General features: G+C 35.0%; 2 protein-coding genes across 7 annotated transcripts in view; one reads left to right on the top strand and one right to left on the bottom strand.

Annotated features, from left to right (window-relative positions):
- Positions 1–16,142, bottom strand: part of LOC125665891 (SWI/SNF-related matrix-associated actin-dependent regulator of chromatin subfamily A-like protein 1) — a 61,787-nt gene extending 45,645 nt beyond the window's left edge. For 2 of the 6 annotated variants that reach the window (XM_048898848.2, XM_056151122.1), the window contains exons 1-4: positions 15,864–16,086; positions 10,702–11,490; positions 10,554–10,604; positions 652–835 (exon numbers count right to left, since the gene is read on the bottom strand). In XM_048898848.2, coding sequence (XP_048754805.2) covers positions 652–835; positions 10,554–10,604; positions 10,702–11,413 — 947 coding nt within the window. In that variant the 5' untranslated portion in view covers positions 11,414–11,490; positions 15,864–16,086. Of the gene's footprint in view, positions 1–651; positions 836–10,553; positions 10,605–10,701; positions 11,491–11,828; positions 11,983–15,863 lie in introns of those variants that run through there. The other 4 variants (XM_048898846.2, XM_056151121.1, XM_048898845.2 and 1 more) reach the window with 4 other exon arrangements.
- Positions 16,143–16,243: 101 nt separating this feature from the next.
- The window catches only part of LOC125665876 (uncharacterized), a 34,184-nt gene continuing 32,927 nt past the window's right edge, over positions 16,244–17,500 (top strand). Inside the window, exon 1 of the mRNA XM_048898833.2 lies at positions 16,244–16,799. Within this exon, the coding sequence (XP_048754790.2) occupies positions 16,449–16,799 (351 nt within the window). The 5' untranslated portion in view covers positions 16,244–16,448. The remainder of the gene's footprint in view (positions 16,800–17,500) is intronic.

The following is a 17,500-nucleotide window of genomic DNA, read 5'->3' as shown; positions in this document are numbered from 1 at the left end:
ATTAGTAAATAAATTACATATGTACATGAACCGGTACATCGTATGTGTTGAATATTCTCTGTTTAAAGTAAATGACGTTGAAGGCGTATTTATTTTCCTAAAATAGCGGACAATACACTTTACATCCGTATCATGTCATATCGTCTTTTGTATAGAGCGAGCTTTCCGGGTAGGTCATCGAGTTCAAACAGGTTTCCATAATGGAGAGGCCTCTAGTGAAAATTTTGCTAATCTTTTTAAAAAAATATTCACAAATTTTTGTTGTTTGCATCAATCAAGTGTACCTCATAGCTTCAGAGACAGCCAAAAAAGTTTTTAAAAACTGTCAATGCACAGGAGTATGCACGGACAAACACTCAGACTGATCACTATAGGGCTCCCACTTATAGGTAGGGCCCTGATAAAATACCACAGATCCGAAATATATAATTATCATTATGTTGATAACTTATTGCCATGTAGAATATTTTGAATGGTATGATCGAGTTTAATATAATCGATTTAATATTTAATGTAATTAATTCAATATTTAATATAATTAATTTAATATTATCAATTTGATAAAGAGGACATTCATAGGAATATTGCATGTTGTGCAATCCTCTTCTGTTTGAATGAAATATACATAAAACTAATGAATTCAATGAGTACCTGACTCCCTCCCTCTGAAATGGCAGTAAATAGTTGACCAGATTCTGGTCTAGATGACTTAGATCAGCTGTTGGGATTTCCTTGTCAGGGTAGTTTCCTTTTAACTGTTGTTGGAATGTGGATAGAATTGGTTGTGGGAGGGGAACCAGCCGTACTTGTGGACTCATGCCTCTCATAGCCGACACTACAATACACATGAAGATACAAACAGAACACGTTACAATGATGTAACATCATTTGGTGATGGAACTGTCACTACCTGTTTTAACGTGAAGGTCGGGATTCGAACCCTGACCTTCTGCATGCAATGCGATCACACTCTACTTCTAGACCGCCGCGACATATTCACTGTTTAGACATGATAGACAGACTTCAAATTTTTTTTATCCAGACATACTGAAATACAGTATAAATCCAAGTTAAATTAATTTACGAAAATAAAGGAGAAGCACACTAAGGGCCAAATTTGGCCTATATTCAGAAGTTGGGAATTTTGTGTCCTAATACTCTCTAGCGTATGTACTTACTATATATAGTAATTATATCCATGTATACTGCTTGCGATATGAACATGTTTTGTGAGTAATTTTTGATGTTGCGTCATGGATATCAATATCATGTGAAGACGATTTTCTCATTTTTTCAGAACAAGAGGTACTGTGAGCAATGCTCACTAAGAATACCCCCCACTTACCCCAATTTCCCAAAGGGTGTTGTTAATAGGTATAAATTACCTCTTTCCTGAGTGTAAAAATATGGTATGCCTTTGTAGAAGAAAATGGAAGATATAGTCCGAACACAAATCCATGGTATAAACCTATAATTTTGACCTTGAGATCAAAGGTCAAGGTCATAAAGAGGTCATGAATGTACATGACACATAGTCTCATGGTGATACACCCATGTCTTATGGTATGACTATGTCAAAACCCTATAATCAATTTTGACCTTGAGGTCAAAGTTCAAGGTCATATAGAGGTCATGAAGGTACCCGACACATCATCTCATGGTGATACACTCATGTGTCAAATATGGTATGCCTATGTCAAAGAACAAAGAAGTCATGGCCCTGACACAAATCCATTGTAAAAACCTTTAATTTTGACCTTGAGGTCAAGGTCATATGGAGGTCATGAAGGTACATAACACATCGTCTCATGGTGATCCACCTGTGTGCCAAATATGGTATGCCTATGTCAAAGAACAAAGAAGTTATAGCCCGGACACGAATCTGGAGACAGACAGATGGACGGACAGACAGAGTGATTCCTATATACCCCCCTGAACTTCATTCGGGGGGTATAATTATATCAAAATACCATGTTATCATTAACATGCTTTGGACTTGGTAAATAGTTATTGTTAAACATTTAGTATCCATAAATACCGTGAACAAGACCGACAATCATAAATCGTGGAATAAAGGGATAAAAACTGACCCCAAGCTTTTATTACTACTGCAACATGAAGACACCATAAAGCAATGTTTTCAATTATAACATTATAAAATCATGAAATATTATAATCAAACACTATTTACAAATAAAATCCATTTAAATTAATCACTGAAATATTTGTTTATGCTATTCAAATTCATAAGAACTCTAAATATTGAATTTTAAACTGAAGGAGACTTTCCTGACTATACAAGGTTTAACATTTTTTATGAGAAACAAAAAGAAAAAAAGAAACACCAAGTTGAACAAGTTGAAGATTCTAAAATATCAAACTCTTTTTAACCAATCAATGATGAATTACAATTTCAAAATCAATATCGCCTAATTCACTACTCCTGTGTGTACTCATCGTTTTCCTCTTCACTCTCTGACTCATCAATTGGAAGTGCAGCAGCATCCTGAACCAAACTACCCCAATCACCATTCCACACACACCACTTTCTTCATATCAAGCAAAAGCTAAGAACCAAATCACACTGGTGATATGGGCACACATACCTACAACTCGTGCCCCCACTTTACATTTGCAATACCAGGATTTGATTCGGATGTCATCATAAGAAACCCAAAGTAAGTATTTCTTTGCTGAAATATGTGCCTACTTTGAAGTTTTGCACACAAGAGACCAGTATAATCATTATTGATGAAGATCTCATACTTTCCTTCCATGATATGTTCATGTATACACATGATCTTAAATCAGATTTAAGATCGGATTAAATTTTGCTAATCAGATCTGGTAAACACTAAAGGTTATTTGACGTATTTCCTCCTCTGACAAATGTGGAAATGATATTTCATCAGAATCGATCCTCTTCCATCTAATGTCCCGCTTCTCTAAACCTGTAAATCATATAATGTTTAAACGTATTTGCACATACATGTACAGTGGAGCCTCGGTAATCCGGACACCATTAATCCGGACGCTTCACCTTCCAGACGATTTTTCTACGGAACAGAATTTTTATACATTATTTTGCATCATTAATCCGGAAATTCGCGTTCCGGATCCAGACGGTCACTTTTTACTACAAAACGTTATAATGCATTGAAAATTGTACCGTTAATCCGGACGGTAATTTTGTTTAGGGAAGGTCTGTGTCGGACAATTTTAGCATGGCATAAATTATAAAGAAAACACACCAATCTGTCTAATTGAAGTGATTATCTGTACCCTGTCAACACCTCCCTCCAATTAGGTGGTGTGTGATGATAAGTCCGTTAGATAGCACGTGCCGATCGAGACATTGTATTGAAAATTTTCGCACATAAGATCTTTATTGCGTGTAGTGTTGAATTTTGTAAATAAATCTGTAGCATATTATTTTATAGTCTTGATCAATACCCTAATAGTATTAATAAATTAAACATCTTGCCGTAATGATAATTTTTTTAATTGCTACACATATCAGCTGTACTGATTCGTAAATTGATATCGGCTTATTCAAATCTAAAGAGTGTAGATTATACTTCTAGATTCTGGATTTTATACTGTTGATTGGCGTGAAATATACATGTATGTTCATGCACATGTATATGTAGTATAAGTTTTAACGTTTAGAATGTCACGCATGTAGAATGTACCTATGTACGATTGATTCTTGTTACGATGTTGTAGAGCTTTATTGCTTTGAATTTTTAAACTCTGGGTAGAAGTGAGAAAATTACCATTTTAAGGAAACTGACAACTAAATTCTGTATGTACCTGTAATGTTAGTTTCACCCGAGTTTTGTTCCGTTATTATCGCATCATGAAAATAATAGGTGCGCGTGACTAGATCAAAGCAGTTGTAGGTCTTGATATTACGAGCTTAAATGATTTTGTTCTCCAGATATTGTCTTGGATAATTATAGAATAAGAAATATAAACTCTGGCAGATTGAATTTTGATTAAAGAATGTTGTCAACTGACATGATAATCACGAAATTCTTATATCAACTTTGGACGATGAAGATTGTTTTAACAGACCGCCGAACCCGTGAATTGTGACAGATGGAAATTACCGGCCTCTTTATGAAGGAAAAGTGTGATGAAATGTTTGAAATGTAAATGATTATGTTAGTTACTAATGATTTATTTACTTATAGTTGCATAAAGTGCTTCATTATTTGTTTTAGCGCATACAGTACACAGTTTTGTATATTTATTTGTAGGGATCATATGTATGTACAATGTAAGCACAGGCAAATACACTGAACACGTACATTAAATTTTAGTGCTTTGAAATACATGCAAATGTTAACATTATCATAATTTATTTACTAATGCAAATGGTCAAATCCAATGATAGAATGTGTTTAATTCACTATGCATCAATAAAGTAGGCACATATTGATTACTTATGTAAAGATAGAAAATATGCGATTCAATTATCCGGACGCTTCATTTATCCGGACGATTTTGCTGGGAACCAAAGTGTCCGGATTAACGAGGCTCCACTGTATATATATTCAAACGTGTAATACTGCCATTACAATATCACATTACAATTTAATTGTATGATGATGCTCACCATTCGTCTCAACATAATCTTTAAGCTCATTCACAGTATTTGTAAGAAATCGCATTTTAGCAGCCATGGCAACATCTTCCTCCACAATTCCGGAGTCGTTATCCTGCCGTAATTTGTTGCACATTGCACTTACTATGCGGACATAGTCTCCAATGTGAGGTATTTGAGTGTTAGGGATAGTCCTGCTCAAGTAGTTCCAAGTCTTCAGCCTGCCATTCACAGATTCAACCACCCATCTGAGCTGTATAATACACAATTCATGATGTGTAGTTATCAATCCTAATGTTCAAAATCGTTATGTATATCATTTATATATCACATATCATCTTCATATACATGTACACCATAGTTTAAGCGCTATACAAATATTTTGAGTCACATGACTTATTGAATCACGTATTTGATTCACATGAAATATACATAAGGTTAACCTTCAAATACGAAAGTTCGGCTTGAGAAACTGTTAATGGATGCACAAACAGTAACATAATGTTAGTTCATGTAACATTGTAAGTTGAATATGTAACATAATGTTAGTACATGTAATATTGTAAGTTGAATATGTAACATAATGTTAGTACATGTAATATTGTAAGTTGAATATGTAACATAATGTTAGTTCATGTAATATTGTAAGTTGAATATGTAACATAATGCTAGTACATGTAATATTGTAAGTTGAATATGTAACATAAGCGCAACATAATGAGAAACTATTGCCAGATTAGCAGATTAGGTAATAAAACAATTATTCCATGCCTACTAGGGAAACAGTCAAAACTATTGGCCCTCTAAGACCCGTGAAACTGTTGTCCTTGACCTACCGCCTCTAACAACAGTTTCTCGGGTCTTCGCCACTACCTCGGGACAATAGTTTTGATTGTTTTCCGAGTAGGCATGAAATAATTATATACTTAAAACATGTAGTTTTAATTAATATGTAAAAAGGAATGTCTGGATATTGCATTTTACTCAATTTTACACACCTGCCACTTCCTCACTGCAAACAAGGTTCCAAGTAATTGATTACTTAAACCACATCGTAGCGCCCTTGTAGTTCTGGTTTTGGATGCCCTCATTGAGTCAGTACCTGAGATATGGGTCATTAGTTCATTAAACTAATCCTTGTGATTCCTGTGAGGTTATGGTAGTCTTCACACACATTAAACTAATCCTTGTGATTCCTGTGAGGTTATGGTAGTCTTCACACACACTTTGCAGTTTGGTCATCAAAACTGAGTCTTGTGTTTCTGTTTTGAATTGCTACCTCCCTTGTTTGTCTCAAAACTCCCATAATAGTTGTCCTGTGTTAACAGCTGATAAAGGACTGGTTTGTTTCAGCAGATATAATGCTTCATTGTTGAATCAGAAATGTGCTTTGGGCAGCATCTAGAAGCAGGAGGCACAATTGTTAATTTCTTTTTCAATGAATTTTAAAACATTAACCCGAGCACTTTCTGGAACTACCACAATCTTCGGTCAGGATTTTTTACAGAACACAGCTGGTATGGCTGTTAGAAGTACTGGGAATGGACAGCATTACTGATGGCGGACTCTGCATAGATGAAGCTTTTGATGTTTTATTTGGTTTTGGACTGTCACAATCAGAATCCTTTGCTGTTTTTTTTACACATAAATTATACCAACACTTTGTACACAGAATGCTGTCATCAGAAACTTCCACACACAGTTTTCTTTTGATGAAATCTGCATGTTCTTTCTTTATTCTTTATTTATCGCTTTGTGATGTTCTGTTTGAGCACAACAAGCAGTGATGAAATTTAGGCATTCTTAAATATAAAGAAAAAATATCAATGCACAAGAACTCTTACATTATCAACTCTTTACAATAGGTTTCTGTAGCCTGTATATAAAAGTACCATTTCCCTAATATTACTATCTAATATATATTTACAGGTTTACATTCATTATCAATAAAAAAAAAAAAAAAAATACAGGAACTGCTACATACTGCCACCCATAACTCCACCTGAATAGATGTTTTATAACAAAATGAACCAGTATAATAACAAAATTTCACAATTGTCTCTATCCCACCAACATGTAATATATTTTAACATACTGCACAAAGAAATATTCCAGTCAACTATATAGGCAGAATATGGAAAATAGAAAATGATATTGCCAGGGTCAAATGAATGGACACCTATCATCGTTTTTCAAAGGTGGAAGCCGGAGCCCAATTTCTAAACTTCTTCACAAGAATTGTAAACTTCTATTTTATCATTCGTTTTATCTCCACTACCAAATATCAGAAATTTAATCCCGTAACTCATGTTTTTGGTACAAGGGCATTCACTCGCAACATTCTAAAAAATAATCTTCAAATCAGGCAGATATTTTTGTATCAGAAATGAGTCATCTTTATAGCCATTACTATTTGTATACAAGAGTTGCCCAAGTGATACATAATTTTCGTAACTTCTTTTACGGAAGAGTTCCAAATTTCTAGTTCTGATATCCCATATTAAAAGGCCTTTAACATGCTATTGATATACATATTTCTTGTTATAAGTCCTTACCTTATTACAATCGCCGTTGTACCACATGTATCTAATGTTTACATCTATCTGTCATAGGTTATCTTCCCTGTCGTCAAACTTTTTCCGGATAAATATTCCATACAAAATGTAAAAATCCGAAAGACGATGATCACGTAATTTAAATAAAAAGGGGACTGTATGTCTTAATCTCATATATGCACTACCCTAAAGTTAATAAGTGACTCGATTTATCGTTTGTCGCTCACATGTTATCTTTTATAAAAGCCGAGTGTTATAGCCATTATTCCGGAAATATCAGATTTCTTTATTTCACAATGAGCACCGAGAAGGCGATTGATGAACTGCTCAGTATAGACTAACCAATTTGAAAGTATTTATTTATTATTCAATATTATTCATAGCCTTCTAGGTGCACAGATTAAAATATAAGTAAATTTTGGATGTTTTGGCTAAGAAATTGCGATTCAGGTAAAGCTGTGAGTTTATTATTCTATTGTTTGATGTTTTGATAATTTTACCATTTTGTATGTACATGTATGTTTTAAGAGACGATATTGTCCCAAAATAATTTCCCAATCAGAACGCGTGTTCTTCCACTAAAGAACGCAAAATCCATGTGTACATGTGTGTTTAACATTGACAGTTATGAAGGTGCATTTATGAGGATCATAATGATTTTCTGTCACTAAAAACAGGCGGTGAGAAGTTTTTATACTACCGGGTGTTTCTAATGAAATATTCGGAGACTAATGACGACGAGTGTTGTGTATTGGTAATCCCCCTCCCTCTTTTGAACAAGTGGACATGTATAAGAAATAAACAGCAAAACTGTTAAGATGTCTGTAGGATTTTTGTTTACTATAATTTCGGTGCAAAAAGAACACGTTTTCATTGCCACATCCATTATAGCTGTTTTACTTCTCTTGATAACGGATTACGTCATTCTCGTCATGCATATTTATGAGAAACAAAAATATTGTCACATAGAGCCACGAGCGAAAGGGAAGAGGAGCGTATGTTTCAGCCGTGGCGTGCGACAATGAATTTCGATAGGTAAACGTATGTTAACGTCTTTTTTATTTTCCTTGATTTTACTACTAGGCCAAAGCAGTGTACCTTCTCTTTTAACAAAAAGTTTCATTATTGTTTTCGAATAATGAGTAAATTTCTGCATAAATTCACTTCCTATCTTTAAATTACTATAGAATTTAACACTGTACTTTGTTGGGGATTTTTTTTTATAGATAAATCAATTGTGTGCCTCTTGTTTTAAACAAGAGGCCCATGCCCACATCACTCACCTGAGTCACCTTGGCGTATATCTAAAAAATTTCCCTCTATCTATTCACATGTAAATCTTCCATCCCAATTGTGGCCCCAATCTAGCCATGATTTTTAACAAACTTTACTATGTCAAGAAGTTTTCATGTACAATGTAAATGTAAACTTTTCTGGCCCAGTGGTTCTTCAGAGGAAGATTTTTAAAGATATTCCCGCAGTGCTCAAGTTGCGAGTAAAACGGTCGCATTTGCGACCAGAAAATCAATTTTGCGACTAGAGATTATAATAAAGTCGCATTTTCGTGAGTGAAGAAAATTTGGGCAACCAGTAAAATTTTCGAATCGGGATCGGAAGTCTGAATAAATATTTTTCAGTCTCGGTCAAAACAATCAAGATGGCGGGAAAACAAGGTTTAGAGCACTTTGGATTTATCGATAGTAAAAAACAGAAGCCTTAGCCTTGTACATGTAAAAAGAAATTCAAGAATCACACGGGGAAAGTTCTGCATCAAAAGATGGTGTATCAGTGTCTAAAGAGAAATGCAAAAGTAAAGGAAGAACCCCAGTCCTGAAATGGCAAAGGGAATTTTCGTGATGGCAAAACGTTTTGCAGAATTTGTGAGGCCAATTAGCCAGCAACATCCACCATTTCTGGACATCCATTGTCCTATTTTGCCACAACCGAGTGTACATCTTTCAAACGTGGAAATGTGACTATTCACGGTAACAGTAAGAGACATGTCGTTGTCCGTGACTGCATTATTAATTAGCAGTAAGTCGAGCGGGGCAACTGTTGCTGTTAATTTTCAAAGACAATCAAACTCGGGATGTAGTGTTCTTATTGATGCTGGTACTAATTGTTCAGCAAAAGATCCTACAAAACTAGGAGCTCTTATTCGCATAACATGATAAGCAGTGAAGGCCCACTTATTGATAACTTTAAAGCAAATCCTTGTGTGGAACGCTGGGTTTTCTTCCCCAGAAGCGTACTGTAAAATATACAGGATGGCCCAATGCAATACAACTTTTGCCAGAGTAAATACTTGACTTGTTAGCATCCAGCATGTTTCACAGTACATTTCTATTCAGTTTAAAAATAAAACAAACAAAATGTATACAAGGGTGTTGATTTTTTTACTTGAAAGATATTCATATTTTAAAAAACACCTTGTAAGTCTTATATTTACAAAATCTTTTACAATGGCGAGTAGAAATTTTGAACATGGCGACTAGAAATTTGAAAATGTCGACCAGAAATAGTTTTAGGTCGCCATTTTGCGACCTGATAGCAGATGCGACTTGGAGCACTGTTCCCTATGTATATATGTAAACCTCTGATCCCCTATTGTGGCTCCACCCTACCCCTGGGGGCCTTGATGTTAACAAACTTGAATCTGCACGATGTCAGGAAGCTTTTTTGTAAATTTGTATTTTTCCTGGGCCAGTGGTTCTTGGAAAGAAGATTTCTTAAAGATTTTCCCCATATATTTGCAAGTAAAACTTTGATCCCCTATTGTGACCTCCAACCTACCCCCTAGGGTCATGTTTTTTTTTTTTTACAAACCTGAATCTGCACTATGTCAGGAAGCTTTTATGTAAATTTCAGCTCTTCTGGCTCAGTGGTTCTTAAGAAGAAGATTTCTAAATGACTCAACCCTATTTTTGCATTTCTGTGATTATCTCACCTTTGAAAGGGGCATGTCCCTTCATTTGAACAAACTTGAAAGCCCTTCACCCAAGGATACTTTTTGGTTGAAATTGGTCCAATGGTTCTGGAGAAGAAGTCAAAAATGTGAAAAGTTTACAGACTGACAGACGGACATTGGTGATCAGAAAAGTTTGTCAATGAGCTTTCAGCTCGAGTGAGATAAAAATGATATGACACATTGTTCTAATAAATTATAAGAAATTTCATAACATCTGAATACCGCAATATAAGGGATCACCAAAGAGAACAGAGAACATATACTGTTAACAGACAAAGTCAATCCTGTCTGGAAGAGACAAAAAGCCATTCTGACCGAATCTTCAGAAAATAGCACATCATGGTTCTTATAACGTAGTCCACTGTTCTGACAGTACCTGATGGTGGTACACCGAAGTCCTTAACAGTAACTGACATCTTACCTAATTTCTGATATTCCTCTAATCTAAATGACCACTTCTTTGTAACTGCATCTACAGAAAAACATATAAACTGAGCAGCCCTGTCTATCTACCATGACAAACATTTAAAACTACAGAAAAAATCAAACTTCCAATTTTCTTTACATACCATATTTTTTGGTTGTCATGGATTTAAACAAATCAACGATGGGAGGGTAATACCCTGCACTGACTTCAAATCTCTCCCTGGAGATCAGCAGACATTTTGCTGTTGTGCCTCCTCCGAGGGTGCTCTGGGGTGGGCCTCCAGAGGTTGCTATGGAATCTGCAATCTTGGCTAAATTCGCCTCTGAATCTTTATTGGACTGTTGTCGCCCTTGTTTAAGATAACTGGGCTGAGTTGACCATTTCTGAAATTTATTTACTGGCCCTGTGCTTAAAACGTTTGTCTTTTTATTATTTGAGTCACCAGCATTAGTTCTTGATAAATTACTACATGAATTGCTTGAAATCGTATTGTTCACAGTGTTCCTGTTAGAGCCAGTTGCAGATGGACCACTACAAGAAGACACCATTCTTTGCTTTAAAGAACAGAGGATGTCAGATTGTTTGCTGTAGAAAGTATTGGAGGAATGAGAACAGCCCACAGCCTCATTAACTCCTTGCGCAGCCAATAGATTGACATTCACAGATGTACTAACTTTTGTAGGGCTCTGTTTTTCAGCTCGAAGAGCAAGAGCCTTCTGTCTGTTTTCTTCAATGCGTTGTCTTTGGTCTTGAGAACTGCATTTTATAGGACTCTGCCTCTGTGTCCTCTTTGCCAATGCTTTCCTTTTATTCTCCTCAATTCTTTGTCTTTGTTCTTGTGTTAATGATGACATATTCTGCGAACACCCAGCAGAAATGGACAGGATTGAGGTTCCTTTCACTTCATAAACACATTTCGATTATCAGCAATCTGAAAGTATAAACACAAACCAAAGCCTTTACTGATGATCCCATGAATATCATGACTTTTTCTAAACAAATATGTTGGGAGGGGGGAGGCTAGCAGAAATAGGACAGAGATGTGATTACAATACTCTCACTCCCTCTTCCCACTACATGCCTCTATAATTTTCCTTTATCCCTTCTGATTTTAACCCCCCACCCTCCTCCCTCTCCTACCTCCAAGCTTTACTACTCTACTTTGATGAAAATTGAAAAAATATGTAAAAATTCGGTGTGAATCCCAACAAGCAGAGAAGAAGACTCGTCATTGTGATTGTCCTCTCACCATGCTCATGAATTACTTACACACAAAATTTCCTCCTTCATCAGGTGAATCAATACTTGCAATTGGTACTGTTCAGCTGAAATGGCTCCAGTGATTTTTCAACATTTTTCAAAAGGGTCCTGTGGCTTTCGAATTTGGGAAAACTTGTCAATATTTTGATCCCATTGGGAAAACCTAGTCATTATTGTAATTAAGCTAAATAATTCATATCAAACAAGAAATCAAACACAGATTATTTTACTAGAGCACGGGAAATAATCCGAGCTAAATCTAAACCTCTAACAAGGAAAATTTTTTTGACGCCAATCCTAGAAGTCCCTTGTCAAAAATGGCGGAGGTCTCGCAAAGTCACACTTTGGAATATGATTGTGAACTTACGTGGATTATCATCCTAATCTTGTGGCCTCCTAGCTTCAAAATTCAGTGCACCATTAGGCGAAATGTTTAACGAAGTGCAATGTTTATGAAAGGCAGGCTAAGATGATGTGTGACATCATGTCTATGTTTTGACGTACGTCATAATAAGACTGACAGTGGCAGATCTAAATACGTACTTGTTATTTCCATTTGTAAAACTACCAGGACAATATTGAATAATTTAATTCTTATTGTACCCTTGTCTCTGATTGGTCAAATTCCAATTGAGGAACGCAGGTTATTTTTGTACAACCTGGTTTGGTATAGGGACACACCCCCTTGACAACCCGAGCCGGAACTATTTTTTTTCTCTCTCTAAATTTACATCGCAGCACTGTTTTCAGCCTTCTATGGAATAGAAAGTCAATGTGTACGATAAGTTTCTTCGGTTTGATACAGATATTGTTTTCTTGTTGTCAATATTAGCATCTACTTGTATGCAAATCACTGTTGTTAAAACATCTTTCTCTGTATATATGGTCAAATAATATATTAAAACAAAGATATTATATTTGAATTAATGATTTGCCAAGTAAGCATTACCCTGTAAATTTTGAAATACATTTCTTACTGGGGGGGGGGGGGGTTTCATTGCTTGATCGGTCTTTCAACAAAGCAAACAAAAATTCATACGTCACATTTTTATCACATGACGTCAGACACATTGACATGTGTATCACGATTTGTCACTTGCTTAGATCTACATATTTAAATTTTCTTGTGTCGGATTTACTATTAGCGACAATGTTGCATACAAGGGTAAGTTTTCTTGTAGTACAAGTATTCACAGAGTTAAAAGTCGCAATTTTTTGCATTTTCTGATATTTGAAGATCTATTTTGAGTAGTCCTAAACAATGCAATTTCCCATATTTTCTCAATCTGTCGGAGAAGAGCGACTTCAAAGTCGATCTCTATCTCTAAAGGGCAGCGAAATACGCATTGCATGCATAGTCTACACATATTTTCTATCATGACAAACTTCACCTTCGATACAATATTTTGATAAATAGGCTAGGCTCCGTAGAACTAAAATAAAAGATGGCTGCCTTTATATCTAGACGCTTCGTCAATGTTGCTAAGTGAATCATTGCGCGGCTCAGTTGACTTGTATTTTTCCGAGTTTATGTACATTTTGATAAACGAAGGTTAGGATTTTTGTCTCTTGCATTAAGGCCAAGTAAAATTAATTAGTAGATTATCATTCAAACGTCACAAAAAAATGGGGCGGGTGGGAGGATTTAATTTTTCGCCATGGTATTCTTGACCTCGAAAATGCCTTCTCTCATTGAGAAAAGGCTTTATAAATCATAATTACATGTGTATTTGGGTTTCTAAAAGGCAAAGTGAAACAAAGTACGTTTACGATACCGGACCGGACATAAAAATATCCGGAAATCGTAATTTTGAAAAATAAAAAAAATCAGGGCGGGGCGATTTTCAAGGGGCGGGCGGGAATGATAATCTACTAATTAATTTTACTTGGCCTAAATTATAAGGAATGACTTTAATTCTGGGGCAAGTTATACGAGTATAACCTGGTTTGGGTCAGTTTACACTTTTTTATAATCCGCTTCGCTGACCCAAACCAGGTTATACTTGTAGCACTTGCCCCAGAATTAAAGTCATTCCTTAAATAGATTAGGCATAGTACGTAATATGACACTGAATTGTGTATAATCGACTGCAAACCACAAATCTGATTAAAATACTAAATTCTCAATGGGAATTTATTATTCTAACAAGACAAAAGGTTAAATTGTTAGAATATGGGAAGGAACACAGGTACTGAATTAGTGCTATTTAAAAAATTATAAAATATCTATGGAATTCGGTCGGATTGAAAACTTTTTTTTTTTTCTTTTTTTTTTGAGACTAAAAATAATAAGTGTTTGAATCCATTTCCTTTTAATTAACATGTCCGGTAATGCAAACCATGATGACCCCCCTCCATCCCTCATGATAACCAACCATGCCACTTGCTATTAATGACTGAAAAATCATTAATTAATTCTAGTTTTGTGAATTAATCTTAATTAATGTATCCTCTCAACAACAGTAGAGAGGTGCTTAAATATGTTGCAATTTTATTCAATAATTATCTGTGAATGCTGAAATATTTCATCATTGTGTTACAACTAGGATTATGTACACTGTACAATATTATAAAAATTGTTCTAATTTTCTCTTTTGGAACATACCATTGCTGCAAGGGGATTATCATATGAATTTCCTTTGTTTAAAAATTAGATAGGAGCGCATCATCCAATGGTGGTGGGTGGGGGTGATCAGCGCATATATGTACATGCCCAATAGTTGAATTTATTAATTTATCATTATACTGAAATGCATTCTATGTTCCAAAGCAGTGCTGTTTACACAGTTTTACAAACTTGAAAGATTTGGGCACTTTTATCATACAATTACACTGTAGTAACTTAAAAAATTGAGAGTAGAAAAAAGGAAAGTAGAGGCATTCAACAGCTGAGAGCATACAGTTCAGAACATTTCGCGCATCATAGTGAAGGCAGCAGAAATGAAATGTATATATATCATAAAAATATTTCAATTGCATTAATGTAGGCCTATACATCTTTTAATGAATTTTAATATAAAACCCTGGGAGAAAACTAAATGAAGCTGAGCTCGCTCAAACGGTAGCACCGTCAACATATTAAAACGTACTACATTTACCGCTTTTTGGCAGGTGAAAACTCTGGTTTGATACGTTTATAGAAGAATTTTCAGAAAAAGTTGTTATTTTTTTATCTACCTATAGGTTACAATCAGTACCCTGTGCAAATTGGGTGTTATTACATTTAAGAGAGAAATCTCGAAAAAATCACTATCCGGGACTTTTGGCTTAATTACTACATTTACCGCCCGGCCCGGTTTTTACTACCCATATTACCAACACTCCTATCTACAGTACTAGTCGATATTAATTAACCCTTTTCTTATGTGACAGTTTTGATTTTTATTGCATTCTTTTTCACTCAATATAATTCATAGCCCTTAAATATTAAATTACTTTTACCTTCATTCCATTAAAGTCTACTGCATTTCTCTATAATTATAAGTCTTAGTTCACCCTATTTGGTAAACACATGCTTTACACATGTATGTTGTTTTGAAATCACCCATTTTAGTCATGTTTCCTAAAGTATGTTTGTTTTTGTAATTTCTATTGGTTAAAAGTTATTTTTGTTAGCAAATCAAAATCTCTCTTATAAATTTACATGGTCACTTTCACTGGTCATAGGTACTATAAAAGCCCATTCAGTGGTAAATTCAGATCACTTTGGCAAGGGACAAAGAACCTAAAGGTTCGCTCTCTCTCTTTCTCTGATCTCTCTCTTTTTCTGAATAAGGTCTCAATAATCTTTTCACTATCTACTCACTGTTTTGGATCTCTTTACTCTCCTCCCTCTTATTTTTTGAGACTCATTTACACTTGTATTTCACAGTGAGTTTCAAACTATTTATCTAAGTTTCATTTTTTATATCTATACATTTACAGCTTAATTTAAATTCATTTGTTTAGTTCTTTTTAATATTTATTTGTTATCTGTTATCACTTACATTCTTGGCCAAAATACAGCAATGAATTCTTTAAATCAATAAAGTTATAAAACTTAACCTTTGTCTTTATTGAGGCGTTGAACATAATCAAGGAATCCAAATATCAAACCTGGGGTAACTGGACCAGATACATATTTAATCTGGTTCCCGTTACACTTATAACACTGTCAATCCCTTATTCCAATCTCTCTCATACATGTACGAGCACACTTAATGGTGATGGGTCATAAAATTTTATAAATTTATACCTTACAAGTCACACAGTGTCAGTGACACAGACCGAGATACAGGACCTTTCAGTTTCATTTTGGTTTTAGATTCAAATTTCCCGTACTTTAGCTAAGTTGCACATTTATAAACTCGGACCCTGAAAGTGTCGTGGAAAAATAAATTCTTTATGACGTCTTGAATATTATTTTTCTATTCTTCAGTTTTCAGAATATGAAAGAAAAATCAGAAAATCAAAATATTTGATTTGATAGATGGCATTCGCTTTCTGATCTTTTAAACGACAATGTTTACGTACAAGTTAATTCGAGGTGACGTCTTGCCAGTCTACACTTGCACGAACCGAAAATAGCTGAAAATCGTGTAAAATTCAAAATACGAAGTATCTGACATGATACACTTGTATACCTGAAACATGGCAAGTCCTGCAAAGAAAACCAAAACCTCAGTTTTACCAATATGTCCATATGGAGCACGATGTTATAGGAAGAATCCTGAACATTTAAAGGAATTCTCACATTCGACGAAGGTTGACGATTCTAACTCTAAAGATTCTAAAGATGATACGGATGGCGCAAAATTACGGAAAATTGCTAGCAAGCCCAACTTAAATGACGCCAGCCTGCCACCCTGTAAGTATGGCGCCAGCTGTTACAGGAAGAATCTGCTTCACTTTGCTGAGTATTCCCACCCCACCTCGGTTGTGAAGCAGGTTGCCGACAGCGGGAGTGATACCGACCCCATAGAAACTGACGAGGAGGAGCAGGTATATCAGCTGATCGTGGTCTTGACACTTTGTTTGTATTCTCTACCCAATTTATTATTACCAGCCCAGACCTAGAGCAAATTGTTCAAGGTTTTGAAACTTGTACTTCCAAAGGTTTTATTGCCCATTAAAACTTTCTTTGGACTGCTTTTTAAAAGCTAGATCTACTAAGAACAATAATTATTGACTATTTATATCATGCACTTGTACACATCCCACGGGATGAGTGAATTTTATTCCGCACCCAGAATTTCATGAAACTTTGTTTTTAAAGAAATTACTGTGTAGATGTGCATGGAATTCTGATTCAGTAAGGTTTTTATTTCTGGTACTTATGTCCCTTTTGTACTTAGAAGTTTGGCTAAAAATGAAGATTAGATATACTACTGAAACAGTTTGTCACAGAACTGAACAGAATTTCATGTAACTTTGTATTTAAGTTTTTCTGGGATTTATGCCTCTTTTGAACATAGAAAGTTTAGCCCAAAAATATACTATTTCAGTTTTCAAGCCATATGTAAATAAAATGTTTGTGTTTTGATATTTCACAGAATTTACATTTCTAAACAATGCATTTCTAAACAAAAGGCTTAAGTATTTCATACAGTTACTTGTGTGAAATATTACAGGATCTTGTAAATAAATTTGTTGTAGTTTATGCATATTAATGTCAATGATTCATTATGTGTAGCATTTTCATT

Source organism: Ostrea edulis, chromosome 10 (genome assembly GCF_947568905.1).
Source record: "Ostrea edulis chromosome 10, xbOstEdul1.1, whole genome shotgun sequence".
NCBI classification, from domain to species: domain Eukaryota; kingdom Metazoa; phylum Mollusca; class Bivalvia; order Ostreida; family Ostreidae; genus Ostrea; species Ostrea edulis.
This window is presented reverse-complemented; position numbering and strand designations above follow the sequence as displayed.